Below are 23266 nucleotides of genomic sequence, written 5' to 3'. Positions count from 1 at the left end.
TAAAAAAAACTGTTTAAAAAACAAAAAGCCCATAAAGGAAACACACAAGATCTCACTGGAAATAAATAAATAAATAAATAAATAAATAAATAAATAAATAAATGGAAAGAAATAGAAGCATTGAATTTTTCTAAAATAGAAATATTAAGCATTGTAAAGGCAGTAGTTGGTTCTAAATCTATAAATTCAGGGTGGTGGTTGAATCCTAGCAGGATTCTCTTCTGGAGTGCTACAGTATTGATTATAGTTCATGTGTAATAAAATTTTGAGGAGAATAAGTAAAGAAGTAGATAGGAGATTTGTTCTATCAGACTTTCAAGAAATACTAATAGCACAATATGGTATTGACACCGGAGTAGATTGATCAATCATGATAGATTCCCAAAGTAGACCTCAGATAATTGGAGATTTAGCATATACCTTAGTGTATGATGCATCTCAGTAGTAAATGGTCTTGGAGTAGCTGACTGGCCACCAGGCACAGATTTTGTAAATGAAGTTATCAGTTGCTGTCATGTCTACCTCTCTAGTTTCTAGGAACTTTCCTTGCATCGGTATGTATATTCCATCGTGTGTGCTGCTTTTGATTAGATAACTTTGGTACTGAGATATCTTTCAACATCACGTATGCTAAAATAATTGAAATTCTTTAAGGGTAATGAAACTTATTTATTATAAGACTATTAATGGGCCAGATGCTAGCTCATTTAATTTTGTAGCTTCAAAATAAAATTAATCTTAAGTTTCCAAAAGAGAAACAGATTCCTAAGCAATATAATTTGACCAGTGTCAGACAGGATTCAAATCTAAAGCTTGCTTCTGAAGTCTGTCTTCATTATACTTAGGCAAAGTACCTTCTTAGAACTGTATTGTGGACTGGGCGCAGTGGCCCATGCCTGTAATCCCAACACTTTAGGAGGTTGAGGTGGGAGGATCACTTGAAGTCAGGAGTTCAAGACCAGCCGGGGCAACATAGCAAAAACCTGTCTACAGACAGACAAACCCACCGCAGTATTATGTAGACCCCGGTTATGCTTCCAGCTAAGCCTCCCTGAGTCCTGTATTCTACCTACACTGATTTACATAGTGTTCCTCCCAAATGTATTTTTTGCTATTTCCATGCCTTTGCCTGTGTTCTTTCTTGTGGTAACATAATTTATCTTATTCCCTTTCCCACCTGTCTATGGTTTTTTTTGTTTTTTTTTTTTTTTGAGACAGAGTCTTGCTCTGTCGCCCAGGCTGGAGTACAGTGGCACGATCTCGGCTGTCTGCAAGCTCTGCCTCCCAGGTTCACGCCATTCTCCTGCCTCAGCCTCCCAAGTAGCTGGGACTACAGGCGCCCACCACCACGCCCGGCTAATTTTTTGTATTTTTAGTAGAGACGGGGTTTCACCGTGTTAGCCAGGATGGTCTCGATCTCGTGACCTCATGATCCACCCGACTTGGCCTCCTAAAGTGCTGAGATTACAGGTGTGAGCCACTGCGCCCGACTCTATGGTTTATTTATCCTTGGAATTATAACCAAAATTCTTCACTCTTTCCCTAACTTGAGTAAGTTTTCTTATATTTCTGCATGTTGAAAGTATCTTTGCCTTCCTGTATTCCAGTATGCTTTATACCTCTATTATAGTGCACATCAGTCTGCCTGGGGTCGATTGTGTTTACATGGTTACTCAGAAAAGTATACAAAAATAAGAAATAGAAAAAAGACCTGTAAACAACTAAAATAGAAAGGATGAAACAAATGTCAAACCAGTAGCATGCAAGGAGTAATTCTGAGTAGCACTGGGGAATACAGAAGACTTTTGTTAATTAGATTACTTTTGATCTGAATCTTGAGAAGTGAAAAGAATTCAGCTATATAGAATTTAGGGAGAAGGAACATTAGCATAGACATGAAGGAGGGCCTGTGGGGAGAGATGCATTGGGAAATGAGACTAGGAAGGCAGATTGGGACCAGATCTAGAGAGCCCATGCTACAGGAGTTGGGCTTTCTTTCCAAGGGAGTAGGGTTGAGGAGGCTGTGAAAATTGGACTTTCAGACAAAAGAGAGTAGAACTGTACAAAGAATAAGTTCTTAGTATCTTTAAAACTTGGGTTTATAAAAATGTTAAATATATTGAGACAAAAAAGTACATTTCAGTGACATATGGCTTTAGACATGTGAAAGGTCTCCTATAAATATGTGTTTCTGAGTTATTCTAAAGCTCAACTAAAAGAATGTCTGGCAACTTGAGCCATTACTTCTTTATATACATTTATACATGCATTTGTATTTACGTATGTTTGGAATATTTTTACTTTCAATCAGTGATACATTAACATTTTCTTTTTACATATGCAGATTAGCTGACAATTTTATATATAATAAACATTTATCCTTGAAATTTGGTATACAAAAAATAAGTAGATTTAATCAAATTTTCATCTACATATTACTAAATCAGTTAGTTTTTAAATGTTTAGTAGCTGGAGTTGCCTATTTGTTTATAGCATTTTTTCTACAAATTACCATAACAAGGATTTACTAGTTAATACTAAAATAATGAGGGTTTTCAAGATACAGGTAAACGAGAGTAAAGCAGTTAAAATTTCTTTATGACTTAAGATCAGCAGCACTACTTAAATTGAAGAACTTTAATGTTTCAGGAGTATTATGTTTAGTGTCCTTCCATTGATGGCAGTTAGCAGTAGTCTACACTACAGTTACCTTCTTGAGGTCATATAGGAATCTGTTTCTGATATTATTGTAGACTGCCTTATATTCATGGGAAGGAGGAGTGACAGGTACCAAAAAACCATAGAGGGACATATATTAAACTCTAGTTCCTTAATTTATTGGCATAAATTTTTTATGTTGGTTTTAAGGTATAAGTCACATATTTTGAGTATCATGTTTTAAGATTTCATTTTGCAAATATGAAAGTCCTCTAAGAATTGGAATGCTTGGATTGTTAAAAGTATCTACTGAAAATAAATTAATTTCTTAAATAATTAAATTGGGATGACTAAAATATTTAACGAGGGCCGGGTGTGGTGGCTTATGCCTATAATCCCAGCACTTTGGGAGGCCTAGGCAGGTGGATCACTTGAGGCCAGGAGTTCGAGACCAGCCTGGTCAACATGGGGAAATCCCGTCTCTACTAAAAATACAAAAACTAGCTGGGCCGTGCTGGCGCATGCCTATAATCCCAGCTACCCAGGAGGCTGAGGCAGGAGAATCACTTGAACCCAGGAGGCAGAGATTGCAGTGAGCTGAGATTGTGCCACTGCACTCCAGCCTGGGTGACAGAGTGAGACTCTGTCTCAAAAAAAAATAAATAACAAAACTTTTTATAGACCAAGGCTTCAATTTTTGTGTATTTAAAAATGAGTTGATGTTTTGTATAACAGTTGTATGTATTCTTTATGTAGTTTATAGTGATGTACTTTCTTTTGTGTGTTGCTTAGCCGAATATGTGGGAGTCCATGTCCTGCAGTGTGGCCTGATGTAATCAAACTACCATATTTCAACACCATGAAACCAAAGAAGCAATATCGTCGAAAGTTAAGAGAAGAATTTGTTTTGTAAGAAGGGGATGTATAAACATCCTTATTGCATGAATGTTTTACTTTTAATTCTAGTGAATTATAAATGTTAGTCTGTTCTCTAGTGATCTGAGGTAAACCTATAATTCTTCTAGGGCATTTAATTTTGAGTTCTGTTTGCCACATGCAGATTACCATTTTACCATTATTATGCAATCAGTGATTTGAGGTTGTGTGTTTGATATGGTACTTACACAAAATAACTTTACTAAGATCATTTAAATGTTACTGGAACAGCTTTCAAGTTACTTGAGCTCAGGTTTTCATTTTGCTTTAGAAAAAACTATACTGTTCAGTTCTTAATTTGTGTAATAACAGCAAATTGCCCATGGAGTAACAATATATACTATTGTTTAGAAAGTGATTGCAAAAATTATGTAAAAATAATGAAATATTTATTCTAAGGAAAATTCGGGATTTATTAAAGTATTATGCACATATTAAAAATGTTAGTATTTAAAATTATTTTTACATTATCTTAGTTTTAGTTTTACAATTTAATAAAAAATAATTTAAGCTCCTAAAGAAACATAAGCTTGTATCTAAAGAACACATCTGACTTTTGTAATCCTCTCATGCCTAGTATTCCTGCAGCTGCGCTAGACTTATTTGATTACATGCTTGCCTTGGATCCTAGTAAGCGCTGCACTGCTGAACAGGCTCTTCAGTGCGAGTTCCTCCGAGATGTGGAACCCTCAAAAATGCCTCCACCAGAGTAAGTGACTTTTTTTATATCAGCTTCCACATATACAGTTTTAATAACATTTATGTATAATGATAAGATAGTTCATGCCTGGTTATGAGGAAAGAAATATAATAAATCAAAGAAAAGATAAAACAGCAGTAATACACATAATTTGCACATCTAGGATATAGATGCTTGCTTAATGTTTAGAACTAGCAAAAACAGCTGCCTTCTAGCTAATTTTAGGCTTGATTGACCTCAAGATTTAATAACATATTTCAACTTTAAGAAAATATTACTGCTGCCTGGCGCAGTGGCTCACGCCTGTAATCCCAGCACTTTGGGAGGCCAAGGTGGGCGGATCACGAGCTCAGGAGTTTGAGACCAGCCTGGCCAACATGGCAAAACCCCGTCTCTACTAAAAATACAAAAATTAGCCGGGCATGGTGGCAGTTGCCTGTAATCCCAGCTACTTGGGAGGCTGAGGCAGGAGAATCGCTTGAACCCGGGAGGCAGAGGTTGCAGTGAGCCGAGATCGTGCCATTGCACTCCAGCCTGGGTGACAAGAGCAAGACTCTATCTCAAAAAAAAAAAAAAAGAAAATATTACTGCTGTTGCTATTCTAATACTACATCTACTAAATACTTAACACTGCTACTGGTGCTGCTATAGCTATAATTTTGAGTGCCATGCTAAGCATTTTTCATTTTTTACATTAATCTTTATAACCTTATGAAGTAGGTGTTAGTATTATTATCATCACTACTTTATAGAGGAGGAAGCAGGCTCAGAGAGGTTAAGAAACTTGCCCAAGAATACAAATCTAGTAAAGGGTACAGCCAGCTCTCAAATTCACGTAAGTCCAGTAAGTAAGAGAGGTTCTAAGAATACTTTATAGCATACTGTACAATATAAAATTCTTATCATTGAATGAAAGAATATTAGTATCAGAAGCCTGTATGGAAGGAATTACTGTCTGATGGGGGAAATATACAGAGTTTGGGAGTCAAAATAGCTGGCTTCTTTTGAACCTTTACCTTCGCATGGCTCCTGTTATTTCTCTAGGATTGATTTGAGGATGCGGGGGAAGGAAAAACAGTTCATTTGCATTCCTTGACAGGATCTAGAAACCTTGTAGGTATTTTCTTAGTAATTTTTTTTTTCGTCTTGAGACAGTCTTACTCTGTCACCCAGGCTGGGGTGCAGTGGCACGATCTCAGCTCACTGCAATCTCTGCCTCTCAGGTTCAAGTGATTCTCCTGCCTCAGCCTCCCAAGTAGCTGGGATTACAGGCATGCACCACCACATCTGGCTAATTTTTGTATTTTTAGTAGAGACGGCGTTTCACCATGTTGGCCAGGCTGTTTTCGAACTCCTGACCTCAGGTGATCCTCCCACTTTGGCCTCCTGAAGTGCTAGGATTACAGATGTGAGCTACCACACCCAGCCTTTCTTAATAATTTTTAAAATGATACGGAGCATCATTAAAAGCAAGTCTGTTATCTATAATAATAAAATGGTTCCTTGTAATAAATATAGCATATTTTAAATGAACAGACATGGGCTCTGGAGTTCAAATCCTGGTTCTTCTACTTATCAGTTAGATAGTGCTTGTTATATTTCTATGAGGCTGTCATATTCAGCTTCATTAAGCTTTTATTGAGCTGTATATGGTTGGCCTTTATGGGATGATTTGAGAGCCAAAAAGGATCTATTATTTGACATCATGAGGGACCTGAATTTTTCACTGTTGAATTGTTTCATGTTTGCTTTTTCCTTAGTGTGTATCAGTAATCTTAAAACTTGGGCTCAGTATCCCTTCAAATAACATTTTTTAAACTTCTGATTCGGAAAAATTTCAACTCTACAGAAAAATAGGAAGAATAGTACAATGAGTATTCATGTATATCCTTTATCTAGATTCAACAGTTATTAATAGTTGGACACATTTGCTTTATCACTCTCTGCTTTTTTCCTGAACTAGTTGGATATCATGTTGTGGAGGTGACACTTTTAAATATGTAATCATATCTGTAAGAACTAGGACTTTATTCTACATGCATACCATATAAAGCATATGAAATTTAACATGAGAATATTTAATGGTCAATCCATATTCAGATTTCCCCAGTTGACCCAATAATTTCCTTTGTAAGCTTTCTTTTTTTTCGGATAAATAATTTTTCAAAGTTCGGCATTCTATTTATTTGTTATGTCCTTTTCATCTGTAATCACTCCCTAGGGAAGAGATCTTATGACATTTAACATTTTTTAAGATTCCAAGTTAGCTGTTTGGTAAAATATTTCACAATTTGGATTTGATTGCTTTCTTTTTATCAGAATTAGATTAAGAGTTTGGGGGGCAAGAATATAATGTTGATGTTAATCCTGCTCTGTCATAATTATGTTCAACAGAACGTAATATTACTTAGTAACATAGTAAATGCTGACATTTTTAAGTAGAGCAGTTACATCACTCTGTAAATGTATCAAGTGGAAAGCAACTATCATGGCATTTTGATATCTACCACCAATAGTCATTTAGAAAATGTTGAGCAGTTGTACATCGTCCCATTTTCATCTTGAACTTATGTTACTCCCATAGGCTTTTATTCTAACGTAAAATATTTATGCTGGAAAGTATTTTATTGATTACTGTATTATATGTTTAAAAAAACAAATATATGTATATAAATGGAAATTAAATTTTACATTTCCTGTGACTAAAAGCTCTTTCTTCTTGATTAAATTGTTATTGCAAATATCAGTAGTGAATATTTCCTTATTTATTTATTGACTGACGGAGTTTTGCTCTTGTTGGCTCAGCCTCTCAAGTACCTGGGATTAGAGGCATGTGTTACCACGCCCAGCTAATTTTGTATTTTTAGTAGAGACAGGGTTTCTCCATGTTGGTCAGGCTGGTCTTGAACTCCCAACCTCAGGTGATCTGCCTGCCTTGGCCTTGCAAAGTGCTGGGATTACAGGTGTGAGCCACCGTGCCTGGCCCGAATATTTCCTTTTTAAATAAAGAAGAAATCAGTAAATTTTGTTGGAAGTACAACCTAATGAAAGAGATAGGGCTGAGATTTTTTTTCCCAAGTAGTTTGCGTATCTGTTGATTAATATTGCTTATTCTAGAATGAGACATATTTCCGTATGAATTCCAATTTTATTTTTTATTTTTGTAAGCACGCTTGTAAATTAGCATTTGAGAATGTAAGGAGTTTTGTCATAGTTACGTCACTGAGTTCTTGGAACTCCTTCAACATTATGTGTGAAAAGTCTTTCATCAAAAATGATTTTAGACTGGGCACAGTGGCTCACGCCTGTAATCCCAGCACTTTGGGAGGCCGAGGCGGGTGGATCACAAGGTCAGGAGTGCAAGACCAGCCTGGCCAACATAGTGAAACCCTGTCTCTACTAAAAATACAAAAAAATAGCTGGGCGTGGTGACAGCTGTAATCCCAGCTACTCAGGAGGCTGAGGCAGAGAATTGCTTGAACCTGGGAGGCAGAGGTTGCAGTGAGCTGAGATGGCGCCACTGCACTCCAATCTGAGCGACAGAATGAGACTCCATCTCCAAAAAAAAGAGAAAGATTTAAAGGACGGGCACAATGGCTCATGCCTATAATCTCAGCACTTCAGGAGGCCTAGGCGGGAGGATCACTTGATGCCAGGAGTTTGAGATCAACCTGGCCAACATGGCGAAGCCCTGGCTCTACTAAAAATACAAAAATTAGCTGGGCATGGTGGCATGTGCCTGTAATCCCAGCTACTCAGAAGGCTGAGGCAGGAGAGTTACTTGAGCCTGGGAGGCGGAGATTGCAGTGAGTCATGATCTTGCCACTGCACTCCAACCTGGGTGACAGAGCAAGACTCTGTCTCAAAAAACAAAAAAAAAAAGAAAAGAAAATGATTTTAGGCCGGGTGCAGTGGCTCACGCCTGTAATCCCAACACTTTGAGAGGCCAAGGTTGGTGGATCCCTTGAGCCCATGAGTTTGAGACCAGCCTGGACAACATGGTGAAATCCCATCTCTACTAAAAATACAAAAAAATCAGCCAGGCATGGTGGCACACGCCTGTAATCCCAGCTACTCCAGAGACTGAGGCATGAGAATTGCTTGAGTTTGGGAAGCGAGGCTGCAGTGAGCGGAGATCGCGCCACTATGCTCTAGCTTGGGCAAAAGAACGAGACTCTGTCTCAAAAAAAAAAAAAACAAAAAGATTCTAATGACCTTCCTGTTGTTAAGATTCTTTCAAACTTCAGTTTTTTGGATAGTAAAGAGTTGGAGGCTAGGCATGGTGACTAATGCCTGTAATCCCAGCACTTTGGGAGGCCAAGGCAGGAGGATTGCTTGAAGCCAGGAGTTTGAGACCTACCTGGGCAACATAAGGAGACCCTGTTTTTACAAAAAAACAAAACAAAAAAAAGATGAAGGATTAGAGATCACATGATCTAAAGAAGGATTTCTTATCTAGTAATTATTTGCCTTTTCAGTTGTCTTACCAATACTTATGAAATGACATTTTCTAGTACTTGTTACTTTTTCTTTTCATAGCACATTTAATCCAGTATACCTAGAAAAGTTTAGGAAATCAGCATGTATTATCAGTGCTACTTTGCCAATCCATTTTTTAAATTGTTTCTTAATTATGTTTTTTAAGTATTTTGCCAGAACCTTGGAACTATAGGTTTATCCGACTCAATTTATGGGAAATGCCGACTTTATAACCTAATCATAAACTGTGTCCTTATTGTAGAGCAAATTACCCAAATCAGACTTAATTTTATCAGAACACACCTGACTGCATTTTTTCATTAAAAACAAACATGTTGAAACACATTCGAGGAACATTCTGTAAGCTATCTGTAACAAATTATGGAATGAATCCTGCTAGATACATTACTAAAGCAGTCAGGTAAAGATTATCAGATTGATCCAATATTTAAATAAAAACATTTTATAAACAATATAATGTCTCTCACTATTTTGCAATATGATGTAATGAGTAGTTAAAATTATAAATTATTTATGAGGTAAGGACTATGAAGAAATACATGGTATTTCTTTAGAAAGTTGGAAGATGTATCAAACTCTTTCGATCAATTTTTTAGGAATAATCAAATGAGAGAGTGTGGGGTATTTACAAATCGGAAATAGGCCGGACACGGTGGAGGTGGCTCATGCTTGTAATTCCAGCACTTTGGGAGGCCGAGGCAGACGGATCACCTGAGGTCAGGAGTTCAAGACCAGCCTGGCCAACATGGTGAAACCCCGTCTCTAGTAAAAATACAAAAATTAGGCCAAGCACAGTGGCTCACACGTGTAATCCCAGCACTATGGGAGGCCGAGGCGGGCAGATCACAAGGTCGAGAGATCGAGACCATCCTGGCCAACATGGTGAAACCCCATCTCTACTAAAAATACAAAAAAATTAGCTGGGTGTGGCGGCGTGGGCCTGTAGTCCCAGCTGCTTGGGAGGCTGAGGCAGGAGAATTGCTTGAACCCAGGAGGTGGAGGTTGTAGTGAGCTGAGATTGCACCACTGTACTCTAGCCTGGTGACAGACTGAGACTCTGTCTCAAAAAACACATACACACAAAAAAACCCCCACAAAAATTAGCCAGGTGTGGTGGTACATGCCTGTGTTCACAGTTACCTAGACTGAGGCATGAGAATTGCGGGCTGAGGCAGAGGTTGCAGTGAGCCAAGATCGAGTCACTGCACTCCAGCTTGGGCAACAGAATGAGATCATGTGTCAAAAAAAAGGCCAGGTGTGGTGGCTCATGCCTGTAATCCCAGCACTTTGGGAGGCCAAGGCAGGATGATCACCTGAGGTTAGGAGTTTGAAACTAGCCTGGCCAACATGGTGAAACCCCATCTCTACTAAAAATACAAAATTAGCTGGGTATGGTGGCAAATGCCTGTAATCCCAGCTACTTGAGAGGCTGACGTACAAGAATTGCTTGAACCTGGGAGGCGGAGATTGCAATGAGCTGAGATCATGCCGTTGCACTCCACCCTGGGTGACAAGAGTGAAACTCTGTCTCAAAAACAAACAAAAAGTCAGAAATAAGTCCATTAATTGTGTTAGATGCCCTGTCAAACATAAAGTATATATAACTAGAAAGTGAATTAGACTAGCAGCCAGCCTGTAAGCTTTCTTTAACAGCAAGTAAAAAGCATTAAGCCATTTATAAGACAAAATATCAATTGCCATTAGGATATTTCATGATATGATTTGATGGAAATAGTTGTAAACTACTAATTGAATGATCAGTGATATCAAACATGAATTAATACATTGCCTACTTTGTAAGAGGCACTGCTGAAGAGCTTGCACATGTTAACATACAGTACCTCTACCCTATGAGGTAGATAGTATTGTTAATCCTATTTTTAAAGACAAGAAAAATGAGGCACAGAGGTCCAGTCCAGTTATTTGCCTAAGACACATCAAGTAAGTGACTGAGCTGGCATTTGAACCTTCAAGAAAGCAAATAAAAGTTTGGTTATCTGGAAAACATTCCTGATCCATCTGAAAGCACTGGCATCAGTAACCTGTACTATTTTGGCTATTTGTTGGGTAAAGTTTATTTTTCCTAGAGATGAGTGTTAAGATCATCCATAAAGAATCTCTTACTTTTAAGGGGGCCAGATACCATGGCTCACGCCTGTAATCCCAGCACTTTGGGAGGCCAAGGCTGGCAGATCACCTGAGGTCAGGAGTTCGTGACCAGCCTGGACAACATGGAGAAACCCCATCTCTACTAAAAATGCAAAAATTAGCCAGGCATGGTGGCGTGTGCCTGTAATTCCAGCTACTAAGGAGCCTGAGGCAGCAGAATTGCTTGAACCTCGGAGGCGTAGGTTGCAGTGAGTCAGGATAGCACCACTGCACTCCAGCCTGAGTGACAGAGCAAGAGAGCAAGACTCCATCTAAAAAAAAAAGGAAAGAAAAGAATCTCTTACTTTTAAATTGTGGGAGGGAGCAAAAGCCCTTTTTGATGGATTACTTTGCTTTGCTCTCATGGGGCTGTCCTTCAAGAGCAATGCATTCCCTGAGCTTCAGGATGGAAAGGTGGAATCACTCCAGTTACCCCACTCAGCAGTACTACAGTATACCTGAATTTAAGATATTCCAACAGAGACTGAGGCCCACATCATATCATACACACACTTAGAAAGGAAATTCTTTGGCGGGTTTATGATGCCTGAAAGCTTCCCAATATCGATATTTCAAATTGTCCCTTTGTTTGTTACTCCAGGAGGTTTTTACACGCTGAGGCAATGCATCATAGTAAGATGGCTGAGAGGTATGCCTTTGTTTTGTTTTTGGACCTCAGGTGCATAGACTTGGTTTAATCATAATCCTTGTGTCACTCATCATTGGTCCATGCATGGCTCTCTTTTATTTATTTTAGTTACTTTAGTTATTTTAAATAATGTTAATAAGCAGCCATGAACCTACCAGACAAAAGCTAGAACCTTGTAAATAACATACTTTACTCATATTATCCCTACCCCCACCAACCTATCCCCTTGCCTTCCTCCACCTGAGGTAACCATCATCCCTGTTTTCTTTTGTATATACTTTTTGTTGCCATCTATATGTACTCATAAAAGGTTATATTTTAAAATTTTAGTTGTTAATTTTATAAAAGCACATCAGGCTGTTTGTAATATTTTGGGAATGACTTTTTAAATTAATATTATATTGCTAAGATTCAGCCATATTATTGCATCTGCCTTTATTTTATAACATGAGTAATTGTGAAAGAGTAGATGTGAAAGAAGAACTTGCTTAAACAGGCAGACCATCCTCAAAGCTCAATCTTAGGAAAGCAGACATGGATATGGAAATTCCTTTAAAAAAAATTCCAGGTGTACCTCCTTGGAGAGTCTTCATGTACCTCCTAGAGGTAAACAGATACAGGTTGAGGACTATAGGTATATATCACTAGGTGGGGTTGCTTAAGGGAATTTGTAGATATTCTGGGCAAGTTTATTCACCTTTCTAAGCGTCAAGTTTCTCATCTTTAAAATAGATACAACAGTAACATTCCATTAAATACTTTATTAGGGTAAGAAGAAAGCATTTATAAATCAAATATTTGTATCTTTAAGCAAAAGTTATTCTCTCATGTTATCAGTTGTATGAAGTTATTTTAAGATAGAATTGACTAGGAATTGTGGGCAGTTTTGGTAGTTGTTATTCACAACTCTGTTGATAAATGATGAGCCACTCTATGCCTAGATTACCTATTTTGAAAACTTGTCTGTAGCATCAGTTTAATTCTAGAGCATTTGGCTAGACAAGCAAGTTAGTAAAAAGTAAGCTTTTACTGTAAAGTTCTTCACAAATGTTATGTTCTAGCCTTCCTTTTTTTTTCTTTTTCTTTCTTTTTTTTTGAGATGGGGTCTGGCTCTGTCATCCAGGCCAGAGTGCAGTGGCATGATCTTGGCTCTCTGCAGCCTCTGCCTCCCAGACTGAAGCCATCCTCCCACCTCAGCATCCCAAGTAGCTGGGACTACAGACATGTGCCACCACGCCTGGCTAATTTTTTTGTAGAGACAGGGTTTCACCATGTTGCCCAGGCTGGTGAACTCCTGAGCTCAAGTGATCCACCCACCTTGGCCTCCCAAAGTGCCGGGATTACAGGCATGAGCCACTGCGCCTGGCCCTTTACTATTTTTTTATCCCATATCTAGTTTCTGCAAATGGCATATTTTTCTGTTTTGTGTGACAAGGCCTGGCTCTGTCGCCTAGGCTGGAGTGCAGTTACATGATCTCAGCTCACTGCAACCTCCACCACCCGGGCTCAAGCTATCCTCCCACCTCAGCCTCCCAAGTAGCTGGGACTGCAGGTGCACAACACCATGCCCAACTAATTTTTGTATTTTTGGCAAAGACAGGGTTTTGCCATGTTGCCCAGGCTGGTCTTGAACTCCTGGGCTCAAGCAATCCTCCTATTTTGGCCTCCCTAAGCGCTGGGATTATAGGCGTGAGCCTCTGTGCCTGGCTGGAAGTGGCATATTTTTTCTGCCTTCTTTTTCATGTCTTATTCAGTGTATGATGTACTATCATAAGAACTGACTTTGAAAGGTTGCACCAACAGTGATAGTAGGCTTTTTTTTTTTTTTTTTTTTTTTTGAGACAGAGTTTCAGTCTTGTTGCTCAGGCTGGAGCGCAGTGGCACAATCTCGGCTCACTGCAACCTCCATCTTCTGGGTTCAAGCAATTCTCCTGCCTCATACTCCTGAGTAGCTGGGATTTACAGGTGCCCGCCACCATGCCTGGCTAATTTTTGTATTTTTAGTAGAGACAGGGTTTTGCCATGTTGGCCAGGCTGGTCTCAAACTCCTGACCTCAGATGATTCACCTGTGTCGGCCTCCCAAAGTGCTGGGATTACTGGCATGACTGGCATAGTAGCCTATTTTTATGAATATATATTCTTCATTCATAATTTTGATAAATGATTATTTATTGATTATTCAAAAGCCAAAGAAAAATAGTTTACCTGTAAAAACAAAGCAAGCCCTGAAGTAAGTGGGACAATAAGGATGATTTTTATTGGAGGAGTTTTACAGAGCCATTCTATGAAATCTTCAAGAACTATTTGGGGTGGGGGCATAACTTTGGTGCTACATAGTAACTAGCATTTTTTGTTAAGAAATGCCATTTACAATTTAATTCCTTTTTTTTTTTCAGTCTTCCTTTATGGCAAGATTGTCATGAGTTATGGAGTAAAAAGCGAAGAAGACAGAAGCAGATGGGCATGACTGATGATGTTTCCACAATTAAAGCCCCTAGGAAGGACTTGTCTCTGGGCTTGGATGACAGCAGAACCAACACACCCCAGGGTGTGCTGCCATCTACACAGCTGAAATCTCAGGGCAACTCAAATGTGGCACCTGGTCAGTAATGCTTCCATGGGTTGGTTTTCTTCACATTGTTTTGCAGTTAATGCTGATCATACTGCTCTAGTGTTAAAGCATCTTGTGGCTAACGATGAAAATTAGCATTTATTTGCTGAACTAGACATTTCTTTGTGCCAGTATAGAAGTTTCCTTGCTATTGGCACCACAATTTTAAGTAATCTTAAGGTAACTTATAAAGAAGCATCAAATTACCTGACTGGCAAGTCCTCAGATTTCTGTATTTCCTTTTTGCTCTTAAAGGTGCGGGAGTCAGTAAGTCTTTTACTGCCACTGCTCTCAGTGAGGCTCCGCATTCAGTGTCTACAGATGCTTAAGGAGTAGGAAGAAAGGTATAAGAAGAGAGCTAAAAATCATAATGAGAGCTCTTTCATACCATAGTGACCCCATGTCACTCCTAATGTTATCATTTCTCTGGTTATATTAAAGAATCTTAAAGATTGGGGCCAGGCATGTTGGCTCATGCCTATAATCCTAGCACTTTGGGAGGCCAAGGCGGATGGATCACCTGAGATCAGGAGTTTGAGACCAGCCCGGCCAACATGGCGAAACCCTGTCTCTACTAAAAGTTCAAAAATTAGCCGGGCATGGTAGCACACACCTGTAATCCCAGCTACTCGGATGCTGAGGAAGAAGAATCGCTTGAACCTGGGAGGTAGAGGTTGCAGTGAGCCGAGATTGCGCCACTGTACTCCAGCCTGCACGACAGGAGCGAGACTCCATCTCAATATATATATATATTTATGTATGTGAATCTGATATTTTGCCCAAAATAAAATATGAGAAGGGAAGGCCAGGCATGGTGTCTCACGTTTGTAAAAAAAAAAAAAAGGATATCTTATATCTAGTTATTTTAGGGAAACTTAAATTTCTTCCTCTGACTCAATCTGTCATAGAGTAAGTTTTTTGATGCAAAGTCTGCCTCTTTAATGTTGTCAAGAGTGTTAAAATCATTTAACAACTTTTTTAAAAGGACCTCCACTCCCTCATTTTGCCTAAAGCATCCAGAAGCACTCATCTTCAGTTTCAGTTGTATGAAAACAGAGACTGATATCAAATAGAGAGAGAGAGTTTTGTGTGTGTGTGTGTGTGTGTGTGTGTGTGTGTGTGTGGGTGGTGGCTTATTAAACATGAAAAAATAGACTAGCACTTAAGAGATGAGTATATGTTGTTTGATCAGTTAGTTGATTGAAACAGATGTGTGGATCAGATTGAACTTTTGGTGGTTGAAGATAAATATAGATTAACTGAGAAAGCTTTAGAAAGATAACCATTAATACTTGCCGATGTAGTCTTCTACTTGACCTTGGTTCGACTGCATACTTAAAGTACTCATTCTATGAATACCAAAAGCAATTATTTGTTGTTCAAAAGTATTATTTCTTGAAATAGTGAATTCCCCTTATACATTAAAATATTTGTCCTGCTAACAAAAGGATGTGAGATGGCAATAACAGAAATTTTGGATGGTGATCAGTTTTCCCAGGCAATAGTTGTCATATTTAGCAAGACTCTCAGGTCTTTGTGGTCCTCTTCATGGAACTGATGTCTTAAACGCTACTAAACCTAGTACAACAGAGGGTTGTTAGTTTACTCATTTTAGCTGGTAAAAAATGAATTGCCCCTTCTGGGCTCATTTTGTTGTTAATTTGCTCTAACTTACTTTACAACCCTGTTTTAATGTTGGAGAGTTTTATTTTTTATTTTCCTTTTTTAACTTTAATTTTTTTTTTTTTTGAGACAGAGTCTCTGTTGCCCAGGCTGGAGTACAGTGACACAATCTCAGCTCCCTGCAATCTCCGCCTCCCAGGTTCAAGTGATTGTCCTGCCTCAGCCTCCAGAGTAGCTGGGATTACAGGCATGTGCCATCACACTTGGCTAATTTTTGTATTTTTAGTAGAGATGAGGTTTTGCCACGTTGGCCAGGCTGGTCTGGAATCCTGACTTCAAGTTACCTATAAATAGCTGGGTGCGGTGGCTCATGCCTGTAATCCCAGCACTTTGGGAGGCTGGGGCAGGCTGGTAGCTTATGTTCAGGATTTCGAGACCAGCCTAGGTAACGTGGCAAAACCCCGTCTACAAAAAATAGAAAAATTAGTCGGGCCTATATTCCCAGTTACTTGGGGGACTGAAGCGGGGAGATTGCTTGAGCCTAGGAGGTCGAGGCTGCAGTGAGCTGAGATTGCACCACTGGCACTCTGGCCTGGATGATAAAGTGAGACCCTATCTAAAAAAATCAAAAGAGAAAAGAAAAAAGTCAGTATTCTGATTAAGAAGTGAGAATTCCAGGCTGGGCATGGTGGCTTATGCCTGCAATCCCAGCACTTTGGGAGGCCGAGGTGGGTGGATCACCTCAGGTCAGGAGTTCAAGACCAGTCTGGCTAACATGGTGAAACCCTGTCTATACTAAAAATAAAACAATTAGCCAGGCATGGTGGCGCACGCCTGTAATCCCAGCTACTAGCAGGGGCTGAGGCAGGAGAATTGCTTGAACCTGGGAAGCAGAGGTTACATATCACGCCACTGCACTCCAGCCTGGGCAACAGAGCAAGACTCCGTCTCAAAAAAAAAAAAAAAACAGTGAGAATTCTGTTTTTTTGAAAAAAAGATGAATCCTCTGAGTCATTTTCTTCTCCGTCATCAGTAAGTGTGCTGAAATAAGAAACACCCCTTCAGTAAAAGAGGCACTTCAATTAAAGACCACATCCCTGAATTCACATGGAGAGACTACCTGTGCTAATAGGGAAATGAAAATAAGGAAAAATGACTTTGGATGTGTAGCATACAAGCATGCTCACGGGTCATAAGAATAACTTGCAGAAGTATCTCAAAATATATAAAGAAATATAAAAGCATTAAACATCAGTTTTTCATCATCTTAGAGTTGCTCTTCTATCAATCTGTCAGCTGTGATTATGGGAATTTCTTACCATTGTAGTCTTATAGTTACCATATATGGTATTATATGCATCTGAGTCTTGTCATTATGTATGGTTAAGATAAGCTTGCTTGAGGGAGGACGTGTGTAAATTATCCCAAGTCTAAACTGAAAGTTGGAAAAACAACTGAATCGCTATTACTGGTGATGAGTTAATACTATCATATGCATATATTAATAATAAACATGTTTCTGTAGGCATTCCTAACTTACCCAAAGTTGCTTACAAAAAATAAGGTAATTTGAATAAAAACACAGGCATTTTATCAGAATCTGCAAAACGTCATAGTTTCAATATAGTGCAAAGATAACCTTAGATTTTGCATAATAAACTTTATTTTAGAGAAACTATGGTGTAGTTAGGAGCTCAGATTCTGGAATCAGAATATCTGGATTCAGATCTCACCTCTGCCACTTACAGAATATTTGACCTTGGGCAAGTTGCTCGGTCTCTTTCGGTGCCAGTTTCTTCTCAGTAAAAGGAGGTTAATAATAGTCTGCCTTATAAGGTTTTTGTAAGGAATAAAGGATATTAAATGCTTTGAAGGTACGTGACACTCCCTTAGCTGTTATCATTATCATTATTCATTTCCCATTCACAATGTGCTGTTTCCTGGTTAAATCCATAACATGAGTTTTTAGTAGTGGTCTTGATTTTCCTTTTGAAGTATTTACCCCTAAAGATAAGTTATTCAACATTGACTGCAGTTCTTTTTATGTACAGGTACATTTTAAATGTACATGATATTTAACTAGACTTGAGGTTCTCTTTTTACAATATTTCTTAAATACTCTCCCTCAAATATACATTTTCATATGGTAATACAGAGCCATTTTGGTGTGGGGATGGGAGGAGCTGTGAATTATGGCAGTTCTAATTAATATAATTTTGTCTTTAGTAAAAACAGGCCCTGGACAGCACTTAAACCACAGTGAATTGGCAATTCTTCTAAACCTACTACAATCTAAAACAAGTGTTAATATGGCTGATTTTGTCCAAGTGTTGAACATTAAGGTAAACTCTGAGACTCAACAGCAGCTAAATAAAATAAACCTTCCTGCTGGAATTTTGGCAACAGGTGAAAAACAGACAGATCCATCAACACCACAACAGGAGTCTTCGAAACCGTTGGGAGGAATTCAGCCTTCTCAGACCATCCAGCCTAAAGTGGAGACTGATGCTGCCCAGGCGGCTGTGCAGAGTGCATTTGCAGTTCTGTTGACTCAGTTAATAAAGGCTCAGCAGTCAAAGCAGAAAGATGTGCTACTAGAAGAGAGGGAAAATGGATCGGGACATGAAGCATCATTACAACTCAGGCCACCTCCAGAACCTAGCACTCCGGTGTCGGGTAAGTGTGCAAATACCAGACCACTAACACGGCTGCATTACATTGTCTACTCAGTGTTGCTGACTATTTATAATGTGTATAGTTCAGTGACATTGCTAAAAGCTGTCCTGAAAAATCTCAGGTTACTGGCAATAGGTTGGTTTTTTAGTCTGTTTACTTCCAGGAGTGGATTCTTTAACAAATTATCTATGTGAGATAGAACTCATTATGAATGGTAAAGAAATTTCTAAGATAAACCTATGGTTAAGAAAGAATATTTAACTCCAAATACAAAAGGATACTTGACTAAGGCATAATTTATGTATACAGTAGCTTTTGTTCCTTAAGCAATGAAGTATATGTGAATTATGCACCCAGCCAATTATAGCTGGGTGCAGTGGCTCACACCTGTAATCCCAGCACTTTGAGAAGCTGAAGTGGGAAGATTGCCTGAACCCAGGAATTCAATACCTATCTGGGCAACATAGTGAGACCCTGTCTCTAAAAACACTTTTTTAATTAACTGGACATGGTGGCACATGCCTATGGTTCCAGCTACTTGGAAGGCTGAGGTGAGTGGATCACTTGAGCCCAGGAGGTCAAGGCTGCAGTGAGCTGTGATCACTCCACTGCACTCCAGTCTGGGTGACAGTGAGACCATGTCACAAAAAAAAATTTTTTTTAAAGAGAAGTCACATACAGTAAAATTTACCAGTTACCGTAGTACTGGTAAACTTTTTGCTTTTTTCATTTAACATTTTGCCAGAGATGGAACTTCTAATCATCTTTAGGACTACCTACAGGAAACACTGAGTATTTTGAATATTTAGTTTTCCATGGTAACTTTTGACCTTGTTTTTGCTCTGTTTCACTTAGGACAAGATGACCTCATCCAGCATCAAGATATGAGGATCTTGGAGCTAACACCAGAACCAGACCGGCCTCGAATTCTGCCTCCTGACCAACGACCTCCTGAGCCTCCTGAACCACCACCAGTCACTGAGGAAGATCTAGATTATCGGACAGAAAACCAGCATGTACCCACTACCAGTTCTTCATTAACTGACCCTCATGCCGGAGTGAAGGCAGCCCTGTTACAGCTGCTTGCTCAGCATCAGCCCCAGGATGACCCCAAAAGAGAAGGTGGGATTGATTTTCAAGCAGGAGACACTTACGTGTCCACTTCAGACTACAAGGACAACTTTGGATCGTCTTCTTTCTCTTCTGCTCCTTATGTTAGCAATGATGGTCTAGGAAGCAGTTCTGCTCCACCACTAGAACGACGTAGTTTCATTGGAAATTCAGATATTCAGTCTTTGGATAACTACAGTACTGCTTCATCTCATTCTGGTGGTCCACCTCAGCCTTCTGCCTTTTCTGAGTCGTTTCCCAGTTCAGTAGCTGGTTTTGGAGACATTTACCTCAATACTGGTCCCATGTTGTTTAGTGGAGACAAGGACCATAGATTTGAATATAGCCATGGTCCTATTGCAGTCCTGGCAAACAGCAGTGACCCTTCCACGGGGCCAGAGAGTACTCATCCTTTGCCAGCAAAGATGCACAACTATAACTATGGTGGTAACTTACAGGAAAACCCGAGTGGCCCCAGCCTCATGCATGGACAGACCTGGACTTCTCCTGCCCAAGGACCTGGATATTCACAAGGATACAGGGGACATATTAGCACATCAACTGGCAGAGGCAGAGGCAGAGGGTTACCATACTGAGTATCTGTTTTTCCTCAGGCACATCATTTTTATCTGGAAAGACTTTTCTAGCTGCAATTTAAGGCAGCAATCCAAGAGACTTGAATAATAATAATTCAACAACAGCTTTATTTTTATGTGGAGAAGGGTCTTGCATACAATAGTTTAAAAAGACAAAAAAAAAAAAAAAAAAACCTTTGCTTAAATTCATGCTGTTCTAAAAACTAGATCTATCAATTGTACATCTTCACAAATTCTAGTTAACAATTTTATTTTGTATTCTTGCAGTTTTAAGTGGATGCTAATTTTAGGGACATAAGCCTTTTATGGCCCTCTTGCAGATCTTCTGAACTATGCACATTTGTGCTTTTTTTTGTAAGTTTGGACCAACTTTTATGTAACAAACAGCCCCTCCCCACCTCCAGTTTTACAACAATCAGAAAGGGCACTGATTTATTTGGTATTTTTCTTTTTACAAAGCTACCTTTAGTCAAAGGTCACTGTCAGTCTTTGCACCTGCTTTCAGTGTTATTGTGAAAGGTGTACTTTGTGCTCATTTCAGAAAATAAAACACAACCTTTCTCTTGATGCAACAGTTTTATAAGAAAAAAATGGTCAACGTTATTTTTGTTTTGTTTTGCAGATTATCATAGCCTAGCAAAATGCATTTAAATGAAATAGTGGGTTTTATATGAAAACTATGGGTGGGGTGGGGAGGGAAAGTAAGTGCCTTAACAGGTAAGCTTAAGGTCTGAAAAAAAATAGTTAACTTTTACCCCCATTTATCTTTTAAAGGGAATCAATGCATTAAAAAGGCAGGAAGCTCTCAAGTTTTCAGGGGCTGCCTGTTCAGTTCCGGTTAGGTCCATTCCCTCTGCCTGTCACACCTTCTCCTTTTCTGCCTGTCTTTGGGCTGTGTTACCTTTCACTACTACCTTCTCTTGATAGGGGAGTGAGAGCAAAGAAAGGGAGTAGAACTGCAATCAGTACCTTTTGTTTGATAAGTTCTAAAAAGTTTTGTCATTTAAATGGTTGAAAGTAATAGCTCCAGGAGAATTTTAGAGTACCATTTTCTTTCAGGCTGCCATATTATCCCTGTTTCCATTTGCCATGGATAATTGGAGGGTCATAGTATAGAAGCAAGAGTTAATAACAGAACTTGCATAAATATGTTAAAGTTCGTGGGGGAGGGGTGGCAAATACCATATTTTAAGTTATGCAATTGCCATTTTAAGAAAGTCAATTCTATTCACTTGTTAACTAGAAACATTGCTTAGATTGAGTTTATTGAAGCAAAAAGAAAAGGCAATGAGAGAGAACTTTTATCTTCCTTCCTGTCACCTTCTATGTAGTTGATTATGACTTCTGCCAGACTTAGAGGAACAACTTTAGTTCATTTCAACATTTTTTTTTGTTTTTATGAAGAGCATCAAAGAATGGAGTAGTCCTTATTTAAACTGTAATGGTGTCAAGTCTCACTGTGTGCACACTCTCACACATATACACACAATTATTATTCTAGAAAGGAACCAAAGGTAAATAACCAGTGTTTCCATTATCACTAAATGGAAAAATTGACTGGAAGTTAGAGTTGTGCCAATTAATCATTTTGTTCATTAACTGTTCTGGTAACTTATTTTTTTTTTTTATTGGAATCTTAAATTGGAACAACTGTTACAGAATGTATATTGCTCCAGTTCTAAAGCCAGTTAACCCTGTGCCCTCTAACTTACGAACCTTCATTTCAAAACAGTATGTGGGAAGCCCTGTAGTTTGTTAACAGTAAAATTATTTTAAAGAGGATAATTTACCATTTTACTACTATAAAACAGTTGATATCAGTTGACCATTTTATTTTTTGATGGACTCTTTATTGTTGGGAGAAAGAAATGAATGGAAGAAAAAATATTTTGCTTTTATTTGAATATTGATTACTAACAACTTATAAACTACATTGCAGGAAATGAAGAAATATTTTGAAATTAGCAAAATAGCAACAGTATTCAAGTATCTGAAATTTTAATATGGTGAGTCTTAGAGCTTTAGACTTTCCTATAAGTGACAGTATCTAAGTTATTCTTAATAGTCACACTTGATAATTCTGCTGACCATAAGCAGCTAACCTACAATTGAAGATATTTATGTGACATGAATAGCCTGTGTTTTAAAAATTAAATATTTTATATAAAATTGAACTGTGTTTGGATAGTTTTTCTAATTAAACATTTCAGTTATATATTTATGTTGGGAGAGTGGCTGGGAGGACAGGGAAATTGTTGCTTTGAAATTGAAAATTTGAGCTAGAACTTCTAATACTACGCTAAGACAGCATTGCTTGTGAGACATACCAGTCTTTTATATATCACTTAGAAGAAAAAATGTTTGCCAATTAAGCCACAAAACAATGCTAAGATGTCATCAATTATAAGCTGCATCCCAGATTCAGACATGTTATTATATAGAATATTTGTCTTATAATTGATGAAATATGATAGTAAAAAATTTTAATGCTTCCCTTCATAGCACTTAATATTTTAATTCAGTGAATTTGGTTTAATAGGAAAAAGTTGGGAAATCACTAATTCTGTAGGTTATAGTTACAATAACAGCAGTCATCGCTGAAAATTTGAGTGAAATCTAAGGAACACAAAATATTGCTTAAATTTTTTGGAAAAAAGCAGGTAAGTCAGATTTCAAGTTAAGAAGACAAAAATATAAAAGATTTGACCTACCAAAAGAAGAAAGTATTTATCTTCTCCCATGTGAAATTCCCTTTTGTGTTTACTGACACAGCAGATTTTTCTGCATGCAACTCAGTATGTTTCCCACGTCTTCATTATTTGTTAGAGAGTTGCAAGTCACTTGTGAAACCTTCAAATGCTAATTTTAAGGAGTTGTCATTTGTGGAATGTGAAATAAGGTAATAATTCTAGCTGTGATTCAGAGCTTTATTAAGTCAGCAAATACATAGTCAGTGCCTACAACATGCCAGGTACTAATCTAGTCCTTGGGGTAACATCAATAATCATCAACAGTGTTAAATCATACTTCCAGTGTGCTGACAGTGAACAAGATTTTT

The 23266-nt window shown here is 38.4% G+C and overlaps 1 protein-coding gene across 2 annotated transcripts in view; it reads left to right on the top strand.

Annotated features, from left to right (window-relative positions):
- CDK13 (cyclin dependent kinase 13) overlaps positions 1-22382 on the top strand; it is a 137759-nt gene extending 115377 nt beyond the window's left edge. Inside the window, exons 10-14 of one of the 2 annotated variants that reach the window (XM_073008945.1) lie at positions 3451-3567; positions 4172-4303; positions 13989-14194; positions 18233-18502; positions 19358-22382. In XM_073008945.1, the coding sequence (XP_072865046.1) occupies positions 3451-3567; positions 4172-4303; positions 13989-14194; positions 18233-18502; positions 19358-20208 (1576 nt within the window). In that variant the 3' untranslated portion in view covers positions 20209-22382. Of the gene's footprint in view, positions 1-3450; positions 3568-4171; positions 4304-13988; positions 14195-18052; positions 18503-19357 lie in introns of both variants that reach the window. The other variant, XM_073008944.1, reaches the window with a different exon arrangement.
- The last annotated feature ends 884 nt before the right edge of the window (positions 22383-23266 follow it).

Source organism: Chlorocebus sabaeus, chromosome 21 (genome assembly GCF_047675955.1).
Source record: "Chlorocebus sabaeus isolate Y175 chromosome 21, mChlSab1.0.hap1, whole genome shotgun sequence".
In the NCBI taxonomy this organism is placed as follows: domain Eukaryota; kingdom Metazoa; phylum Chordata; class Mammalia; order Primates; family Cercopithecidae; genus Chlorocebus; species Chlorocebus sabaeus.
The sequence above is the reverse complement of the archived record's forward strand: the minus strand, read 5'-3'. Positions and strand labels throughout refer to the sequence as shown.